Below are 16,921 nucleotides of genomic sequence, written 5' to 3'. Positions count from 1 at the left end.
TTGGAAGATTCTTGTTCAGTGTTGGTAAAACCGGGAAAAGTAGTGTTATTAATTGTAAAACAGATACTGCTGTTCCAGGGCGCGTTGCAGAGTGCTGTTCCATAAATCTCAGTTATATTTTTAACTGAAGACTTATTGAACAAAGAAAGTGTTAAAAGTGAAATACGAAGCATTGTGGAATCTCTTAAAACTACTGGCCAGTTAAAAATATTCCGAGCACAAGCAGAAAGTAAGTTAAAAGATTAGCCTTGGCCAGGTAAAAAAAGCGCGCGAAAACAATTCATCAGCTGTTGCATTGTTAGACAGTGCTGCCATACCAGGCTTAGAAAACAATTTACCCCATTGAATAAAAGTCGTAGTTTCTATTTATATATTTAAGTTTAAAGAATTGTTTTATTTAAGTTAGATTATAACAATAGTAGTAAATGTAGGCCCAATCGCCCCACCCAAAAGGGTTCTGTGTTTTCGCAAATCAGCTGCCCGCGACGGTCTGGCAAGGCCGCGACTTTGTTATTATCTCATTTTCTCTGCTGCGCATTTTGCCTTTGTCCGAAATTTAGAAGAAAACAACACAGTTAAACGTTAGCAAAAAGCACGAAAAATTGCTTAATAACCATTCAAATAAACATTTCGTCAGGCGTTGCGTAACTGTGTGTAAAACCCAAAAATCTAGAAGGAATACCTAAAGGCCAAACAATTACAAAAACAGAAAGTGTTCAAATATATAGCACAATTAAATTACTTGGCAACAAACTGCGTATATATTCGTTGATATAAATTCGCCACCAGCAGCTGATTTCGCAAATCAAGGTCAGTAAGGTGGGCGCTCGACAGGCAAACAAACAATAACCCGTCCCATACACTGCAGGAAAAGATGCTCGATTTGGAGATCCTGCCGGAGAACTCGCTGGGATGTGACTCCTGGGAGTTTGTCCTGGGGATGCACTTCTCGCAGGCCATTTCCATAATTCAATCTCAGGTGGGGATCATCAAGGGAGTACAGGTCCTGTACTCGGATACGAATCCCTTGGGAGTGGATATAATCATCAATCTGCCCCAGGATGGAGTGCGCTTGATCTTCGATCCTGTGGTGCAGCGCCTGAAGACTATTGAGGTCTTCAACATGAAGCTGGTGAAGCTTCGCTACGGAGGCGTTTATTTCAATTCTCCTGAAGTCCTGCCAAGCATCGAGCAGATAGAACATTCCTTCGGAGCCACGCATCCTGGTGTCTATGATGCGGCCAAGCAGCTCTTTGCTCTCCACTTCCGAGGCCTGAGCTTCTATTTTCCGGTGGACAGTAAACTGCACTCGGGCTACGCCCACGGCCTGGGCTCCCTGGTATTTCTCAATGGCGCCTCTCCAGTGGTCTCTAAGATGTCTCTATATGCGGGCAGTAATGTGACGGAAAATAGGGCACCATCCCTGCCTCTGGCGTGCTACCATCGCCAAATGTACTTGGAATCAGCTACTGTCCTTCGCACATCCTATGGCCACACCAAGGGACTGAAGCTGAAACTGTTTACTGAGGGATCTGGAAGAGCTCTGGAGCCTCGACGTCAGTGCTTCACCAGGGAGCTTCTCTTCGGGGACAGCTGCGAAGATGTGGCCACCAGTCTGGGTGCTCCCAACCGGATTTTCTTTAAGAGCGAAGACAAGATGAAGATTCACAGCTCCAGCGTGAATCGGCAGGCGCAGAGCAAGAGAAGTGATATATTCTTTAACTATTTTACGCTGGGTATCGATGTTCTGTTTGATGCCCGCACCCAGACCTGTAAGAAGTTCATCCTGCACACAAACTATCCGGGCCACTTCAACTTCAACATGTACCATCGCTGCGAGTTCCACTTCCAGCTGAAGGCGGATCATCCTACCACGATTGAAAGTAGTAACGACTTGGTGACGCCTGCCAAACAGGATCATGTGAACATAACCGCGTATACAAAGTGGGATGAGATCAGCGGCTCACTGGCAACTTCCGAGCGACCTGTAGTGCTTCACAGAGCCAGTTCGACCAATACAGCGAATCCGTTTGGTTCTACCTTCTGTTACGGCTACCAGGATCTGATCTTCGAGGTGATGCCGAACAATCACATCGCCTCCGTGACTCTGTATAACACGGCTCCTCCGCGGCAGCCGGCCCACACCTGGCAGCAGCACAAGATGCAGGACATCCGCCTCACTGTGGCATAGTTATCGCCCTTCGTGTTCTAATCTTTAAGCTACATCAATGATCTAACCTAGGCATAAATTAGACAGATATATAGTAACATATATATTATATATACATGGTACACGTAGATTTCTATCATAATCTAAGCCAATCATCGGACGAACCCCCTGACCAGGTTCATTCAGCGGTATTCCATTGTGTTTGATCGATTCGATTCTTTGATTTGTTTCGACCCATACTGACAATTAATTAGCCTCGTAATTTCAATCCCTGCATGTCGTTAATATATATTTCAGTACTCTAAGCTCCAAAAGTGTATCTCTCTTTGAAAAAGAAAAAATCAACAAAAAAATAAATAACTTTAAGGTTTCAAAAAAGACAAATGGGCTGGTCTGTGTTGGGAATCGCTTGGAATCAGAGTATCTTAGGTTATCAAATGGGTCAATATTACTTTTATTCTTTTTAATAATATTTAAGCTAAAAATAGTGTATTTAAATTAAACACTTAACTTTCCATGATACTTTAGACACATTAAAATGCCAGAGCAAGTCGCAGATCAGGAAAATCAGGTGCCGCCGCAACCCACTGCCGCTGTGCCTGCTTTTAATCCGGAAATTCTTCAGGACATGCTGCCCCTCTACTACAGACGACTCTTTCCTCATCAGCCCTTCTACCGCTGGCTGTCCTACGGGCTGAGTAAGTGCCTCCGTGTCATACCTATTCCCGCTAGAAACTAATCTCTCTTTTCTCTAGCTGAGGACGGAATCTTCTGCAATCGGGAAATCTCCTTTACCCTCATGGACGACATTTACATTCGGTACCTGTGCTTCGATAGCCAAGCCGAGTTGGAGAAAGAACTGTGCTCGAGGAATCCCGTCAAGATTGATATTGGTCCGGTGATGCACACCAGACCGAAAATGCACCGAACTATACCTGGAGGACTAGTACCAGTCCAGAGAGAATTGGTATTTGATATTGATATGACGGATTACGACGACGTTCGCACCTGTTGCTCCGGGGCTGAGGTGTGCCTGAAGTGCTGGAAATTCATGGTGCTTGCTGCCCGCATCCTGGATGTTGCTTTGCGAGAGGACTTTGGCTTCGAGCACATCTTGTGGGTCTTTTCCGGACGTCGAGGTATCCATTGCTGGGTTTGCGACCACCAGGCGCGCCATCTGGATGGGCGCGGCCGCTATTCGGTGGCGGAGTACCTTAACATAGTCTCCTACGTGAGTTTCGGGGGCAGTAACTCGCCCAGAGTTCCCCTGGGAGACCGGCAGCACCACAGCATCAAGAGGGCCTTGAAGATAGTAGAGCCCATGTTCGAGGAGGTAATTATTGAAGATCAGAATCTATTCGGAACACCCAAAGGGGTCACGAAACTGCTGAACATGATACACGACGAAGGGGCGAGGGGAGAATTTGAATCCTACCTTCAAAAAAATCTGGAGGATGGAGCCCATTCCAGGCAAGTGTGGGAAAGTTTCCTGAAGTACTCCAACTCGATGAGGACAACTACCGCCAATGCCTGGAGTCGCAAGCTTAAAAATATTGTACAGGAGGTCCAGCTGGGACTGCTCTATCCACGTCTGGACATCAATGTAACCAGGGGTTTCAACCACTTGCTCAAGTCACCTTTCTGCATCCATCCGTCCACGGGAAAGGTGTGTGTGCCGTTTAGTGTGAGCGCAGTGGGCAAATTCGATCCCACAACAGTTCCCACGATCACACAGCTGCTCCATGAGATCAATGCCTTTGACGACAAAAACAAGAGCTACATGGAAGCGCCGGAGGACAAGAGCCGGATCAAGGACCACAAGAAAACCAGCATGTTCAAGGGCGTGGTAGTTTTCGAAGAATTCCTGCGAAAACTGGAGCGTAGTCTGAAAGTCAATGGGCTTCAGTTTTAGATTTATATAATTACATAATTAGAATAAACTAAATATATTAAATTGGAAAACAGTTTTTAAATTTTTTCGCACAAAACTTTGATTGCAGCTTTCGTATTTATTTTTTACTCTTGTGTATCGTAATCATTAGGCTAGCAACAATAAATAGACTAGGCGACGGAGCACGATTCCAATTCCGGGTCTCACATGCACCGTAGTCGCACCAGCGGCACAACGTTGCCGTCCTTATCGTCCACGTCTACCTCAACCTCCAGCTGGAACAGACCATCCTCTGCTTGCGTAGTGTCGGGCAGTTTGGCCAGAATCTCGCTCTCTCCAGTGCGCAGCTTGAACGACACCGCCGCATTGTCTCCTGCATCTCCATTGGCCTCCCCGGACTGAGGCAGGGATATCCGGATCTTGGCGGGCAACACGCTTCCCCTTCCTAGGACTAACTTGGCATTGGCTTCATCGTTGCCATGCCAAATGTACAGGTCGTCCTCGGCCACCACACAATCCTCATCTTTGTGAAGCTGCTGTTCCAGAGGATCCAGCAGGCAAACGGCTTGACGGGCACAGCCGATGGCCACCACCTCGTCGGCCGAATGGCTGTTGTGCAGCTTGGCATCCGGGAAGCGTGCTGCTAGTGCCGATTGGAGTTTGGGGATCTGCATTGTGGCTCCTAACAGCACGATGTCATCGATGGTACTTAGTCCGGGGTGCTCCTTTTGCGCCTGCTCCACGCATTCGCTCAGCTGCTGGAGGAGGCTGTTGATCACCGGCTGAATCAGGCTCTCGAATCGAGCGCGCGACATTTGGGCGTTGAAGTCCACACCATCCATAAGGGAGTCGATGTACAGCTGCGTGGAGGGCAGCGTGGTCAGTATGTGCTTGCAGTTGGCAGCAGCGGTGCGGATCTTGGCCAGGGAGCGACGCGACTCGTGCGGGTCCAGCTTGTACTTGCGGCGAAACTCCTCGCAGATAAACTGGACCAGAGCCTCGGTGAACTGGCGGCCCCCGATTGGATAGGGACCGAAGGTGGCCAGCTGGACAAAGAGTCCATCCTGAACTGCGTAGAAGGCAAAGTCGCTGTAGAGGCCACCGCACTTAATGGTCAGAACGTGACGTCGCTGCTCCGCCTGCTCCTCTCCAATCCTGTAGCCTAAAACGGCGGCAGTAGGTTCGGTTATGATTTGGGCCACATGGAAACCCGCAGACTGGGCGGCATCAGCCAGTAGTTTGCAGGAGTCTTGAGGGTAGTAGCTGGGTATGGAGAGCACGGCTATGGGCGCCTGTTCGGCATCCGTGTGGTATTGGTGAGCCAATTCCAGTTCCGCGCGCAGCAGCTCCACCGTCACTTGATAGGCACTTAGGTCCTTGGTCACAACCTTATCGTCCTGGTCCTCCTTTTCCGAAGGCACCGTGTGCTCCATGCGAAAGACCAGCTCTTCCTGGTCAAAGTCGCAGGGGATTTCCTTGAGGGCGCCGGAGAGCTTCTCCTCCGTGAGCTGATCCTTGGGCTGCAGTAGCTGGAAACTGTGGGCTACCGCTTGCCGGGGTCTCGTGGCCATCTTCTGTTTGGCGGTAAGGCCGCATTCGATCTCCGAGACGCCGTCCCAGAGAAGACAGGCCTGCGAAACGCGGTCACCCTGCTTGTTGGCGATCACATCCGCCTTGCCGTCCTCCCGCACGTGAGCGATGCACAGCGTGCTGTTGCCAATCTTGATGCCAAACCGCGGCCACATCTTTCTGGGTGTGATTTAGGTAGCAGGAATACCGAAATTTAGGAAAAATAACACAATTTGATATGGAAACGTAAAAGCGCACGTTTTTTTCCTGCACGCGCGGTAGTGTTATAATCGGTGTTGTATAACGTAAATTAATAGAGATGTGGGTCGTTGCGTGATTATTCTGATTCAATTTATTTATGATCCTATATCTATATCTATACTTCTTTTGATCTACTTGCGACTATTTGTTTTATAAATAATAAGTAAATATACAATTTTCAATAATATTTATCTTAAAATTTGCTATTTTAAGTGCCTAATATAGCAGTTCCCTGTATGTAAGAAATATTTTACGTTTTAAAGTACTTTAAAGTGTATGGTTGGTGTCTTTGCTGGGCCCTGTGTTGAAAACGCCGAACTTATCGTAAATCGATAAATCAATAGCGGTTCATTAAATTTTTAAAAATTGGAATACTTTTTTTTCAGTTTTATGCGCTCTATAAACTTTTCACTCTCGTATATTGAATTGCTTAAACTAGTTTTCCCATTCAGAAACCAAATAGTTTGAAATATACTTCTAAATTTCGCAGACAACTCACAGCCAAGTAAGTCCGACTTTATTCATTTATTTACATAAATAATTTTAAAGATTACAATTAACAAACAACTCTTTTAAATTGCTTACTAGTAAGGAGTTCGAACATGCTCCGTAATCTCCTCTCCGTGTGCTGTGTGACCCAAAGATATTTCTCCTCCTCCACTGGGGGCCAGGTGCTCGTCATAGGACTCCTCCTCTCCGCTAAGCTCCTGACCCTCGTGCCCATGAGCTGACGGATTGGTGCTCTCGTGGAGTCCAATCGTGGCGTGTTGGGCTGCCTTTGAGGCATTAACCTGGGCAGCTGCCGCCGAACTGGCCGCCTTCAAAGCAGATTCCTTGGTGGCCGCGAAGTCCACTCTAGCCTGGTGCAGTTGCTCCTCCACCTGCTCCAGTCGGTTCTTAGCTTGACCCACCATTGTGGATTGGGACGCTAGCTGATTGTTCACCTCTGTGGAAGTTTGCTCTGCCTGTTCCGCCACGGATTTGGCATTATTCACAGCTGCTGTGAGTACCGAGATGTGATGATGCGCCGCTTGGGCTGTTTGTTGGGCCAACTTGGCGGAGATTTTGGCCGCCTTCAGTTGTTCCAGTTCCCGCGAGAGGGAGCGCTGGGCCTCGGCAGCCTGTTGCTCTAGTTCCTGGAGAACTACCTGCTTTCCCACCAAGGCCGCCTGCGCAGTGGCGGCCGCTTGGGATGCCGCCTGAGCCAGGGTGTTTTGGGCTATGTAAGCCGCCTGCTTGGCAGCAGCATGTTGGTTAGCCACAGCACTATAAGCCTGATCCGCTGATCCCTGAGCGATAGAGCGCAGGCCACTGCCTATGCTGTAGCCAGCACTTCCCTTGCCGGATCCTCCTCCGCCGCCGGACTGGCTGTAGTAACCTTTGGAACTGTGTTGTGGCTTCTCCGGCTCCGGAGGCTCCACTGCAGGATGGTGTGGCTCGAAGTATCCATTCTGGTGAAGTGGTGGGGGCTGCTGGGGTCTATAATGATAGCCATTGCGCTTGTGCAGCCGTCCCAGGACCTGCGCCAAGATCACCACTGAAATGTAGTAATTTTTCCTTTAAAGTTTTTGGTTTTAAATATAACTGGTGAGTTTCAATAATATAATAGGTTATAGTTTTAATTAAAAACATTAAAGTTATTAAGTTAAATATTTTCACTTTTAGAAACTAAAGCTTTTATGCCTAACATTTTCACTCTTATTCAGATGAATGTCCTTTTGTCACTTTATAATTATTTATAAAAAGATGGCACTTTTGCTTGTTTAATATTTATCTAATTCACTATTTAAATATTATTTTCACCAATAAGTTTAAAAATGTAAGCTATTTCTTTAATTGTGAATGAAATGCACGTTAATCCATTATCCTTTTTATTAATCCTGGCTCACCTATCACCAGCTGGCCGAGAAGGGAGCGTAATCCAGTGCCGTGCATCTCGCTAGCGCTGCTGGAACTGCATTGAGCTTCGCTTTTGATGAAAATATCCCATTTATAAGTCTTTCAAAGTCGCCAGCGGAGCAGAAAGTGTTTTCAAGTTGCGGAAAGTTGGTTGCGGTTTTTAAATTTAACTGATGATGGCCATGTTATTATTTTCATACTTTGGGCTATTGGAAATGGGTCTGCCCACTGGTACACCGCTGGCTACTCCCAGGCACCTTTACACCCATCGAGGAAGCACGGCGACCCAAGTTTCGGCGGCGTCTTTTAATGCTCGGCTGGCACGCCGCTGCTTGTTTTTCAAAACGGACAGTGTAAAGTGGTCGGCCTCCTCCGGTTTGCTAATGTTTAAAATTTAATTTGCATTTTATGTGCTGCACTAGTTTGTAATTGAACTTAAAGTGGATCTTTAAGCGCGGGCTCTGCGGTGCATCGATGCAGGGAAAAGCATTTTCTGAGATTATGCCTTCGACTAGCTTAACTTTCAGGCGTAATTTTAATATATTATGATCGGAGGAAGTCTGGGTAAGCTTTATCAATAAAAATGAAAAAAATAATTTTAATTGGTAAATTATGTAAGACATTCCAGAAAATATACTTTAATAATCCAAATTTTAATTGGCTTTCCAATTAATTAAAATTGAAAGGGAATCCCCAAGAAAGGTAAAAATAAAGTTGAAAAGGGAAAATTTCATGGGTTTCGTGGGTTTTTAAAGGGGATTCTCCACAAAATTTTACAAAAAATCTAAAAAAATATAACATTATCAGATTTTGATGCAGATGTTTCGAGAATTTTTCAACGATTCTGGGACGATTTTGGGAAAATAAAAAAATATTCGAAACGCTGGAACAGCTTTTCAATTTTCCTGGTGGGAAAATCTCCATAACTTGGCCAATACTTGGAAGATCCATAAATGTTATACCTTCCCGATCTCAGAACTCCGAGTAGCATCATTCCCCATCAAAACCTGGCAACAAAAATTTGGACCCATTTTTCGAAATTTTTGAAAGGGGTACCATCCTGATTTTGGCCAAAAAATGATCCACATTTTTATCGTTTCATTTTTCCTATATTTTTATGCAGAAAGAAGGGGAAAAGTTCTCCGATTTATAAATGGTATTCCGTTTTTCGATCGGTTTCAAAATAGTTAAGATATTCGCTAAAAACTGAATGGAAAGTTTAGATTTTTGGAAAATAAAAAAAACATTAGAAACGTTGGTCCAGCTTTTCAATTTTCCTGGTAGGAAAATCTGCATAACTTGGCCAATACTTGGAAGATCCATAAATGTTGTACCTTCCCGAACTTAGAACTCCGAGTAGCATCATTCCCCATCAAAACCTGGCAACAAAAATTTTGACCCATTTTTCGAAATTTTTTAAAGGGGTACCATCATGATTTTGGCCAAAAAATGGTCAACATTTTTTTCGTTTAATTTTTCCGATTTTTTTATGCAGATTGAGGGGGAATAGTTTTCTGATTCATAAATGGTATTCCTCTTACTGATCGGGGGAGAAACAGTAAGGATATACAATAAAAAGTGATTGAACAGGTTCAGTTTTGACCAAGTTATTAATAACTATGAACAGTATCAAAATTTTAAATTTTTTGAACATAAAAAAAAATAAATGAAAAACAATGTCCAATTTTTAATTATTCGTGGTGGGAAAGCGTAGGATATAGGCAGATCCAGAATGTAATTCCTTTTCGATCTATTTCCAAATCGGTTGGGAACTGACAAGACATTAGCAAATTACTGCCGCTGCTCACGGGCTTCGCGGGTTTTTGAAGGGGATCCTCCACAAAATTTTACAAAAAATCTAAAAAATAATACATTTTCAGATTTTGATGCAAATATTTGGAGAATTGATCAACGATTCGTTTAAGGTATTCCGTTCAAGAATCGGGTGATTATTGCCCAAGATTATTGCCCCCAGCCTCTGCTGGGGGCCAAATAGTGCCCCAGGACACCACTCCTACCAAAGACAAGGGTCTTTGGTTACGAAGCTGATTCAAAACTAAATAGTGTTTAAATTTTTTATAAATTATTTTATTTAAATACATTAATTATTAATTTATTACAAATATATAAATAAATTAATTATTAAATCTCTATTTTACAAGACAAAATTGGAACTCGAATGTACAAGACAATTAATATCAACAGGATGACGCGTTTCTGTGCGTCGCCAATTAAGTAATAACCATTGTGGGCCGCTAATGAGAGGAGTGGAGTGCAGTGAAGTGAATGGGGACGACTGTGGGCGCCCAATATAAAATATAACAAGTAGCATAACAGACAAAGTAACATTCGTAATAAATAAGAGTGACGACGCTGATAAATACGATGACGAATGCGACAATCGAGCCGACTCGAGAGTTGCACAAGTGCTTTTGTGATGGCTTCGGTCAGAAGTGAAAAACAAACTCATCGGAGGAGGCATCGTCGATGATGACACTGGAGGTGTCTGCGTGGTAGGCAGTCACCTCATGATCAGCATGGTGATGCTCCTGCCCGTGGTCTTCCTCCTGCTCCGTTAATCATTTGTAGCTTTGGGTGATCTGCTGGATCCAGGGCAGGTAGGCCGAGACCTTCACGTACACGCCGGGCACGTTCACCTGGCCACAGCCAATGCCCCAGGACACCACTCCCACCACGTTCCAGACTCCGTTGCGCTCACAGACAAGAGGACCACCGCCGTCACCCTTGCAGGCATCCTTGCCCTCCTCACCGCCGGCACAGACGAATCCTGGGTTGAGCTTGTAGCTGTATCCCAGACGGGTGTTCCTCAGCTGGGCCTCGCACTGGTGGTGCGACAGAATTGGCACATCGACCTCCTTGAGAATGTTCTGGTACTTTCCGTGCTCTCCGAAGGCGTCCTTGCCCCAACCGGTGGTCCAGCAGCGAGCTCCAGTGAAGTCAGAGTACTTATCGGGCAGACAGGCGGGACTGATGTGGGGATTCTTGGTGAAGTCCACTGGGTGGTCCAACTTGAGGATGGCCAGGTCATTGTCCAGAGTTCCGGCATAGTATTCGGGGTGGATGTGCACAGAAACCACATCGCGTTCGATGTAAGGGAAGAACTCCACGTCATGGTTGACATCCCACTCGCCCAGGCGCACACGCAGATCGAAGCCATTTTGACTGTAAAGAGGGATATCGTTAGCCGCCTGATCAAAGGATTCAAGGATCTGTAAACTTACGATTTGATGCAATGGGCAGCGGAGATGATGTGCTGGGCATCGATGAGGGTACCACCGCAGGCGTAAATCGACTCCTTGGGGTCCTTCTTCAGGATGGCCACATGCCAGGGATACTCGCCGAACTCACTGTCTCCATCAACGTAAACGGGATTCTTGATGCGACCGGTGATGCCAGCGGCGTTCCTCACGCCACAACGACCGAGTTGCTGGGGAGGAGCCTGAGGGCGGAGGGGACGACGGCAGCAGACCTCGTTGATGCGGCAGGTCTTCTCAACAGGACGGTTGCCATAGTAAGCACGCTAAAAGAAACAGCAAATATAAGGGTTAGTTTCAAGTTGATGACTTATACGGTTGGTGATGGATAAACCCTTGATGCGAGATCACACATGGTTACCTGCTCCTCAGGAGCTGCTCCCGCCCACACACCATCCTCGAGGCTGCGTCGCCTGCGATCCCGGGGAAAGGTGACCCGATCACTGCCCGCCGCCTCTCCAGGAGCCGGAGTCGGGATATTGTAGAGGGGTCCGAGGGTCAACTGCTTGCCACGACGACTGGAGCCTTCGCTGCTCACATTGGCGCTCCGCTCCACATGCTGCGAGTATTCGCCATAACCGCCGAAATCAGGAGCAGATCCGGGATAGATCGAGTTGAAGGAGCTCTCGTAGGGGGATACCTCATGGTGGTGGTGATGGGAAACGGGCACCGAGGGGCCGCTGTGGTACTCAAAGATCGGAGTACTCGGCACCATCTCCACACTGAAATGAGGACCAGATCCTCCGTAGTAGTGCGGATACGAGTGGTGATCGTGGTGATCATGGTGATCGTAGCCATGATGCTCGTAGCCAGGGTAGTGGTCATGGTGGTGGTAATGGGTGCTGTGCACCTCGGCAGGCTTCCTTTTGAAGAAGTCTCCCACCTTTTGGATGAGATTGGCATTCGGGGTGACGTGGAGGTTAACCAGTGGCTTCACCACCTTCTCGCCGTAATCCGTTTTGGCCACCTGCACTGACACCAAAGGATTCACGTTCACCAGCCCAAGGTTCAAGCCATTGGGGCCCACAGAGCCGAAGTTAGGGTTCTGGGCAGGGTAGTAATCTCCCAGCACATTCGCTGGATAACCTCCGTATCCACCAGTTGGATAGGGCAGACCAAAGCTTACGCCGTAAGTGGGCAGCACCTTTCGTTGGATCAGTTCGATGGCCTGGAGGGCAGGCAGCGCCAAGGGAGATCCTCCGAGCGGCGCTTGTCTCTATTAATTTTTTTTTTTAGGGGGAGAAGAGGAACAGACGCTAGAACAAGATCCAGATGCTTCCGTGCAATCTCAAAGTTCGTGCTTGGTTAGCTGGTTTAGTTCTGGGATTAGTTTCTAATCTGATCTGATCTGGTTCGATCCGAACTCTGGAGCCAGCGAGGAGTTTTTAGTTGAGCTTGGAGCATTGAACGATGGGTGCAGTTGTCAGGTTGTTTGGTTGGTTGGTTGATTGATTGATTGGTTGATTGGATGTGTGTGGGTGGGAGGAGGAGCTTTGCTAAGACTCTATTAGTGGCCCCCTTAATTTTGAGGGGAATGTGAACCATGCGTGATTTGGCATTAGTCGGGCACTATCTAACCTAGGCTAGAGGGATCTGTTAGAGACTATTTGGACTTACCCCTTGAGCATCGAGCGAGAGATCGCTGGCATCCTCGTCCTTCTGACCACCATCAGCCTGGCGACGGGAACGCTTCTTGTCATCCTTGTCCTCGTCCTTCTTGGCCTCAGCCTTAACGGTGGCATTGCTGGAGGCAACATCGTCGCTGAGAGCCTCGATGTCCTTGCCCAGGTTTCGGGGATCGATGGGGAGGATCAGATCCTCCTTGCGGCCAATGCGATCGGCAGCCGGGCACTGGGAAATAGGCACACACTGGCAGTCCACGATCTGCTGACGGGAGGTGTCATAGCCACCCTGGTACTGTCCCTGGCTCTGTCCCTGGTAACCTCCGGAGATGCCATTGTACTGGTTGGAAGCGCCGGTCTGGAGCTCCTTCTTGTAGTAGTCCGGGTTCTGGCTGTGGTAGCTGGAGCTGGGGGATCCGTTGAATCCTCCCGAGCCGCTGGCGCCAAAGTTTCCTAGACCAGAGTTGGGCTTGTAGAGGTCACCGGTGCTGGGCTTGTACAGGTCCGAGGGCTTCTGAGACAGGCCACTGAAACCGTTCTGGGAGAGAAGTCCGCCCTGGGAGGCGCCGTTGAATCCAGCATTGAAGGCGTTGGACTGAGAGTAGCCGGAGGTGGTCTGAACAGAGGGAGTGTAAGTGGCCGAAGACTGGGCCAGAGCGCTGAAGTCCGTGTTGATGGTCTGGCCAGATCCGACAGGAATGGGCACACTCGGGACCTTGGCACCATCAGCACCCTCAACATGGTGGTAGTGGTGGTGGACATGCTGCTGCAAGCCGGCGTCGATGGGGGCTCCCACCACCACTTTGGTGCTGGAGGAAGTGGCCGAAGAGGAGGAAGCGGAGGACTGCTGCGAGTAGAAGCCATTGGGAGCGGAACTGGCACCCTGAATGCCACCTTCGGGATTCTCAAAGTTGTAGGGGGGAACTCCGTTGGGAGCACCAGTGTAAACAGGTCCGGAGCCCAGGGATGGTCCTCCAGTGTAGATGGGTCCTGGGGGCTTGCTGTCGTAGATCAGAGCTCCAGGTGGAGGCTTCGTATAGGTGATTCCATCGGAAGAGCCATCAATAGCGGATGGTGGGGGATGTTCCAAGTATCCACCTGGTCCAGTTGGCCTGTAGGGTCCGGACATTGGCTTGTAGGGTCCCTCGTAGCCGACCTTCCTCGGCGGTCCGAAGGAGTTCAGGGAGCTGGGTGGTGGTCCAAAGGCTCCAGACATGGGTGGGCGGCCGCTGAAGTAGCTGGGTGGGGGCATGGGCTTGGCCGGACCGTAGGGACCGCTGAAGCTACCGGATGGTGGGGGTGGGCCCTGGGCGTAGATGGTCGAGTAAAACGGACGCTTCTCCTCCACATCGCAGCTCATGAGTCCGAGACCGCACAGCTTGTCGCGGATGAGATTGCGTGCCTGCAGGTCGTTGCCCTGCTGCAGAGCCTGGTCGATGTTGCCATCGGCGTAGACGGCATCGTATTCGCCAAGATTGCGACCTTCCCGGCGGGAGTTGATCAACTGTTCGATGACGGCATCAATCTCGGTCGTGCTGTTGCTTTGGGTCTGGCTCTGGCTGTGGGATTCGTGGACCAGGTAGCGTCCCTGGATGTCGGCGGTGTCGGCTGGCTTGACGTCCACCGATCGGCGACTGGGCATGGCATCCTCCATGGGCGCCCACTCGTTGCCCCAGTTGGAGTCATCCGCCCAGGCGGATGCACTGGCCAGCAGGAGAACTGCCACAAGGCTCGCTCTTATTCTCATTGTGAAGATCTGAAACGGAAACGAAACCAATTGAATCACAAACTGCTATACAAAAGCCATTCGTTTGATTGATTAACGAAACTGATGTGCGATAATTTATGCTTGGTTTGTTTTGAAGGGAAATAAATGGTTTAGTCATGATCGGTTGTGACATAACTGGCAGGCTTGACACCATTACCCCAAGTCATTGTGCCAGTTTACAAGTTTACATTTCTCTACCAATCCACCAATGCCTCTGCCATCTCTTGGTTAAGCCAATCTGTAACGAAACCGAATCTGAAACCGGTTCGCATCTCGAAATCTTCGCCGTGACTCAGACTCTCGTATAAGACTTTTACTTTCGTTGGAGGTCGCAGACCGTCGCACTTAATTGCTTGATTTTGTACGTTACTTTTTATTCGAAATAAAAAAAAAATAAAAAAACAGAAAGATAGAAAGAGAGAGAGGGGCAGGCTCCCTGTAATTTATGAGGTAATTTTCCTCTGATTTAGCAAGCCTACGAGCTGGGGCCACCATCGTTCAAGTTGATCTCTCGCCTTGACAGCGCTTTCCGCTTCGTGTATTTTTTTGTAAAAATCACTTTTCTTTTTTGCCTTTTTTTTATGGTAGTTTGCATTGCAGTTATGTCACTGAAGTCGGGATCATGGGGCGGAGGCGTGGGCGTAAGACTACACTTGAACCAAATGTCTGGCTTTTAGAGAGAAAATGTTTCAGTTGGATAACTAGTATTTTTTTAAAAAATGGCTATGACTATGTCTTGGAAAACTATTTAAATAATCTATTTTTTTCGTGTGTATCCGAAATTATTTTTTATGTTATGTAAATGAAGCTGCGATTAGCGAGCTGCTCAGCTTTTAGGGAGCCACTCTTCAAGCGGAAGTATGTGCAGCGTTGCATTGCAAATTGCCGGCATCTCTGGGGCTTGGGAGTTTCTTTGGTGGAAAATGCTGGCAAGCGATGCTAAGTGTTTGTGCGAGTGGGGGGCTGGGAAAATCAAACTTTTTCCCTAGCTTTTGCAGTGAAAGTTGGCTCTTTCGATTGGCACAATGACTCTTAGCCAATAGTTTTTATTTTATCCATAATTTGATCGGCTGGCTCGCGATTAAATGGAGCTAATTGTAATTAGCTTGTCTTTCTGGTTCACTAGAGTTCACTTTAGTCGTTCACTTCACTCACCTTTTGCTTTAAGTTTAATAATCCAATTGGGTGATTATCTCCGTGTGTGTTACTCGATAATCCTTATGCAACTGATCGTCCGTGTTATCCTTTCACTTCACTCACTGTCTGCACCTTTGGTGCTGTTCGTTTGTCTGCAACTCGTGGTATGATTTCGCTTTCGTTCGCCGCGCACATTTTATACAAAAGCTGCGCAGGCGCAGCCGCCGGCGTGGAGCTCCAACGGAGCTGTCTCGCTTCCACTCACGATTCCCCCACTGGGGGCTTGCGAATCGGGGGCCCAAAACAAAAGCCACAAAAGCTACAACAGCGACAATATTTGGCAACCTCTCTTTCTCGCAGCGAGTGTTGATTTTTGTGGGTAATCATTTTTTCCAGTTGGGTTTTTTCACCAATTCCCCAGTTCTGCTTAGTACTGGAGGTCACTAAACGCGGCTCTAGGCGGAAATATTAAAAAAACTTGTTTATTTTTAGCCAAGAAACCCTCTTAGACAGCCCCCAGGACTACCACTCAGACCCTATAAACAAAAATTTAAATGTGAATTTGTGTGCAAATGTTACATCTCCAAATTAGTGCAACTCTGTTTTTAACACTTTTCAGGTGGGCTTTTGGCCATAATTTTATTATTTTGTTTTTGAATGGCTGAACAGAGCTTCCCGGAAAGGCGTTGCTTGAGAAACGGGGATTATGCAATCCAGCAATTATAAATTGGGTCAAAGAGGAGCAACCGGCTAAAAATAAGAGACGCATAAAGCCATCATGAAAGGGGTAAAGTTTGGGCATTGCCTCAAACCGGATCTTTTGGCATACATTCATCTTTTCTCCCCATCTCTTTCGGCTCTAGTATACCCATCTCTTTTCAGGTGCAGTTTCGGGCAATATCGTCTGGTTTTCAAACCCATGGTCACTGCAAACGTCATCAGTGGGTCATCGTTTGTTTTTTAAGTTTGCGCTCAAAAACCTATCGTATCTGGCTTTGATTCAAAAGTGCTTTGCGGAATTACCCGAAGTTCATAAAAATTAGAGTCAACTTATTCACGATGATCACGTTCGCGTGCCACAGCGCTTGTTGTGTGTGGTCAGTGCTGTTCGAGTAGCACTCATTGGGATTCAGTGGATCGATCCAGCAGCGGATCCGCTGGGTGGCTCCCATCTGTGTTACTGACCTTGGTCCAAGCGTTTATCATTATCTAGCCCCACCTGAGTGCTGTTTTATGTTAAACATTCCAAGAAAGTTGATAATGAACTCGTGTTCGAAAATTATGCTAATCACATCGATTTGCTCCGTTTGATATTGTTGTCTCTCACTC

General features: G+C 47.4%; 5 protein-coding genes across 6 annotated transcripts; 2 read left to right on the top strand and 3 right to left on the bottom strand.

The window, feature by feature from the left end:
- The first annotated feature begins 33 nt into the window (after positions 1-33).
- LOC6493162 (DNA primase small subunit) lies at positions 34-4,132 on the top strand. The gene is made up of 3 exons (XM_001957136.3): positions 34-229; positions 2,699-2,868; positions 2,926-4,132. The coding sequence occupies exons 2-3, from the start codon at positions 2,709-2,711 to the stop codon at positions 4,080-4,082; spliced, it is 1,317 nt and encodes a 438-aa protein (XP_001957172.1). The 5' UTR covers positions 34-229; positions 2,699-2,708; the 3' UTR covers positions 4,083-4,132.
- LOC6502836 (PHAF1 protein CG7083) lies at positions 496-2,554 on the top strand. The gene is made up of 2 exons (XM_001957135.4): positions 496-810; positions 869-2,554. Exon 2 carries the CDS (start codon positions 875-877, stop codon positions 2,189-2,191), a length of 1,317 nt encoding a protein of 438 aa, XP_001957171.1. The 5' UTR covers positions 496-810; positions 869-874; the 3' UTR covers positions 2,192-2,554.
- Positions 4,133-4,135: 3 nt separating the features above from the next.
- Positions 4,136-5,931, bottom strand: LOC6506824 (heat shock 70 kDa protein 14). Its single transcript, XM_001957137.4, has one exon. The coding sequence runs from the start codon at positions 5,804-5,806 to the stop codon at positions 4,265-4,267; it is 1,542 nt and encodes a 513-aa protein (XP_001957173.1). The 5' UTR covers positions 5,807-5,931; the 3' UTR covers positions 4,136-4,264.
- Positions 5,932-5,959: 28 nt separating this feature from the next.
- On the bottom strand, positions 5,960-7,873 carry LOC6506823. The gene is made up of 2 exons (XM_001957138.3): positions 7,781-7,873; positions 5,960-7,428 (listed from the first exon to the last, which is right to left on the bottom strand). Exons 1-2 carry the CDS (start codon positions 7,824-7,826, stop codon positions 6,476-6,478), a joined length of 999 nt encoding a protein of 332 aa, XP_001957174.1. The 5' UTR covers positions 7,827-7,873; the 3' UTR covers positions 5,960-6,475.
- A 2,052-nt stretch (positions 7,874-9,925) lies between these two features.
- LOC6506822 lies at positions 9,926-15,793 on the bottom strand. 2 transcript variants are annotated; one of them, XM_001957139.3, is made up of 5 exons: positions 15,611-15,793; positions 12,683-14,443; positions 11,427-12,281; positions 11,033-11,331; positions 9,926-10,973 (listed from the first exon to the last, which is right to left on the bottom strand). In XM_001957139.3, exons 2-5 carry the CDS (start codon positions 14,432-14,434, stop codon positions 10,370-10,372), a joined length of 3,510 nt encoding a protein of 1,169 aa, XP_001957175.1. In that variant the 5' UTR covers positions 14,435-14,443; positions 15,611-15,793; the 3' UTR covers positions 9,926-10,369. The 2 variants fall into 2 exon arrangements, with proteins under 2 accessions (XP_001957175.1, XP_014764909.1); XM_014909423.2 differs by lacking the exon at positions 11,427-12,281 and having other exon boundaries at positions 15,611-15,792.
- Positions 15,794-16,921: the final 1,128 nt, after the last annotated feature.

This window comes from Drosophila ananassae, chromosome 2R, assembly GCF_017639315.1.
Source record: "Drosophila ananassae strain 14024-0371.13 chromosome 2R, ASM1763931v2, whole genome shotgun sequence".
Lineage (NCBI taxonomy): Eukaryota > Metazoa > Arthropoda > Insecta > Diptera > Drosophilidae > Drosophila > Drosophila ananassae.
The sequence above is the reverse complement of the archived record's forward strand: the minus strand, read 5'-3'. Positions and strand labels throughout refer to the sequence as shown.

What these genes read in the sequence shown, in the direction of transcription:
- LOC6502836 (XM_001957135.4), top strand. Translation starts at nt 875, where the DNA reads ATGCTCGATTTGGAGATCCTGCCGGAGAACTCGCTGGGATGTGACTCC.
- LOC6493162 (XM_001957136.3), top strand. Translation starts at nt 2,709, where the DNA reads ATGCCAGAGCAAGTCGCAGATCAGGAAAATCAGGTGCCGCCGCAACCC. An exon ending in CTGGCTGTCCTACGGGCTGA is followed by an intron (nt 2,869 to 2,925) that starts GTAAGTGCCTCC and finishes TCTTTTCTCTAG; the next exon opens with CTGAGGACGGAATCTTCTGC.
- LOC6506824 (XM_001957137.4), bottom strand. Translation starts at nt 5,806, where the DNA reads ATGTGGCCGCGGTTTGGCATCAAGATTGGCAACAGCACGCTGTGCATC.
- LOC6506823 (XM_001957138.3), bottom strand. Translation starts at nt 7,826, where the DNA reads ATGCACGGCACTGGATTACGCTCCCTTCTCGGCCAGCTGGTGATAG. An exon ending in TCTCGGCCAGCTGGTGATAG is followed by an intron (nt 7,429 to 7,780) that starts GTGAGCCAGGAT and finishes ACTACATTTCAG; the next exon opens with TGGTGATCTTGGCGCAGGTC.
- LOC6506822 (XM_001957139.3), bottom strand. Translation starts at nt 14,434, where the DNA reads ATGAGAATAAGAGCGAGCCTTGTGGCAGTTCTCCTGCTGGCCAGTGCA. An exon ending in TCTCGCTCGATGCTCAAGGG is followed by an intron (nt 12,282 to 12,682) that starts GTAAGTCCAAAT and finishes AAAAATTAATAG; the next exon opens with AGACAAGCGCCGCTCGGAGG. An exon ending in GAGCAGCTCCTGAGGAGCAG is followed by an intron (nt 11,332 to 11,426) that starts GTAACCATGTGT and finishes TGTTTCTTTTAG; the next exon opens with CGTGCTTACTATGGCAACCG.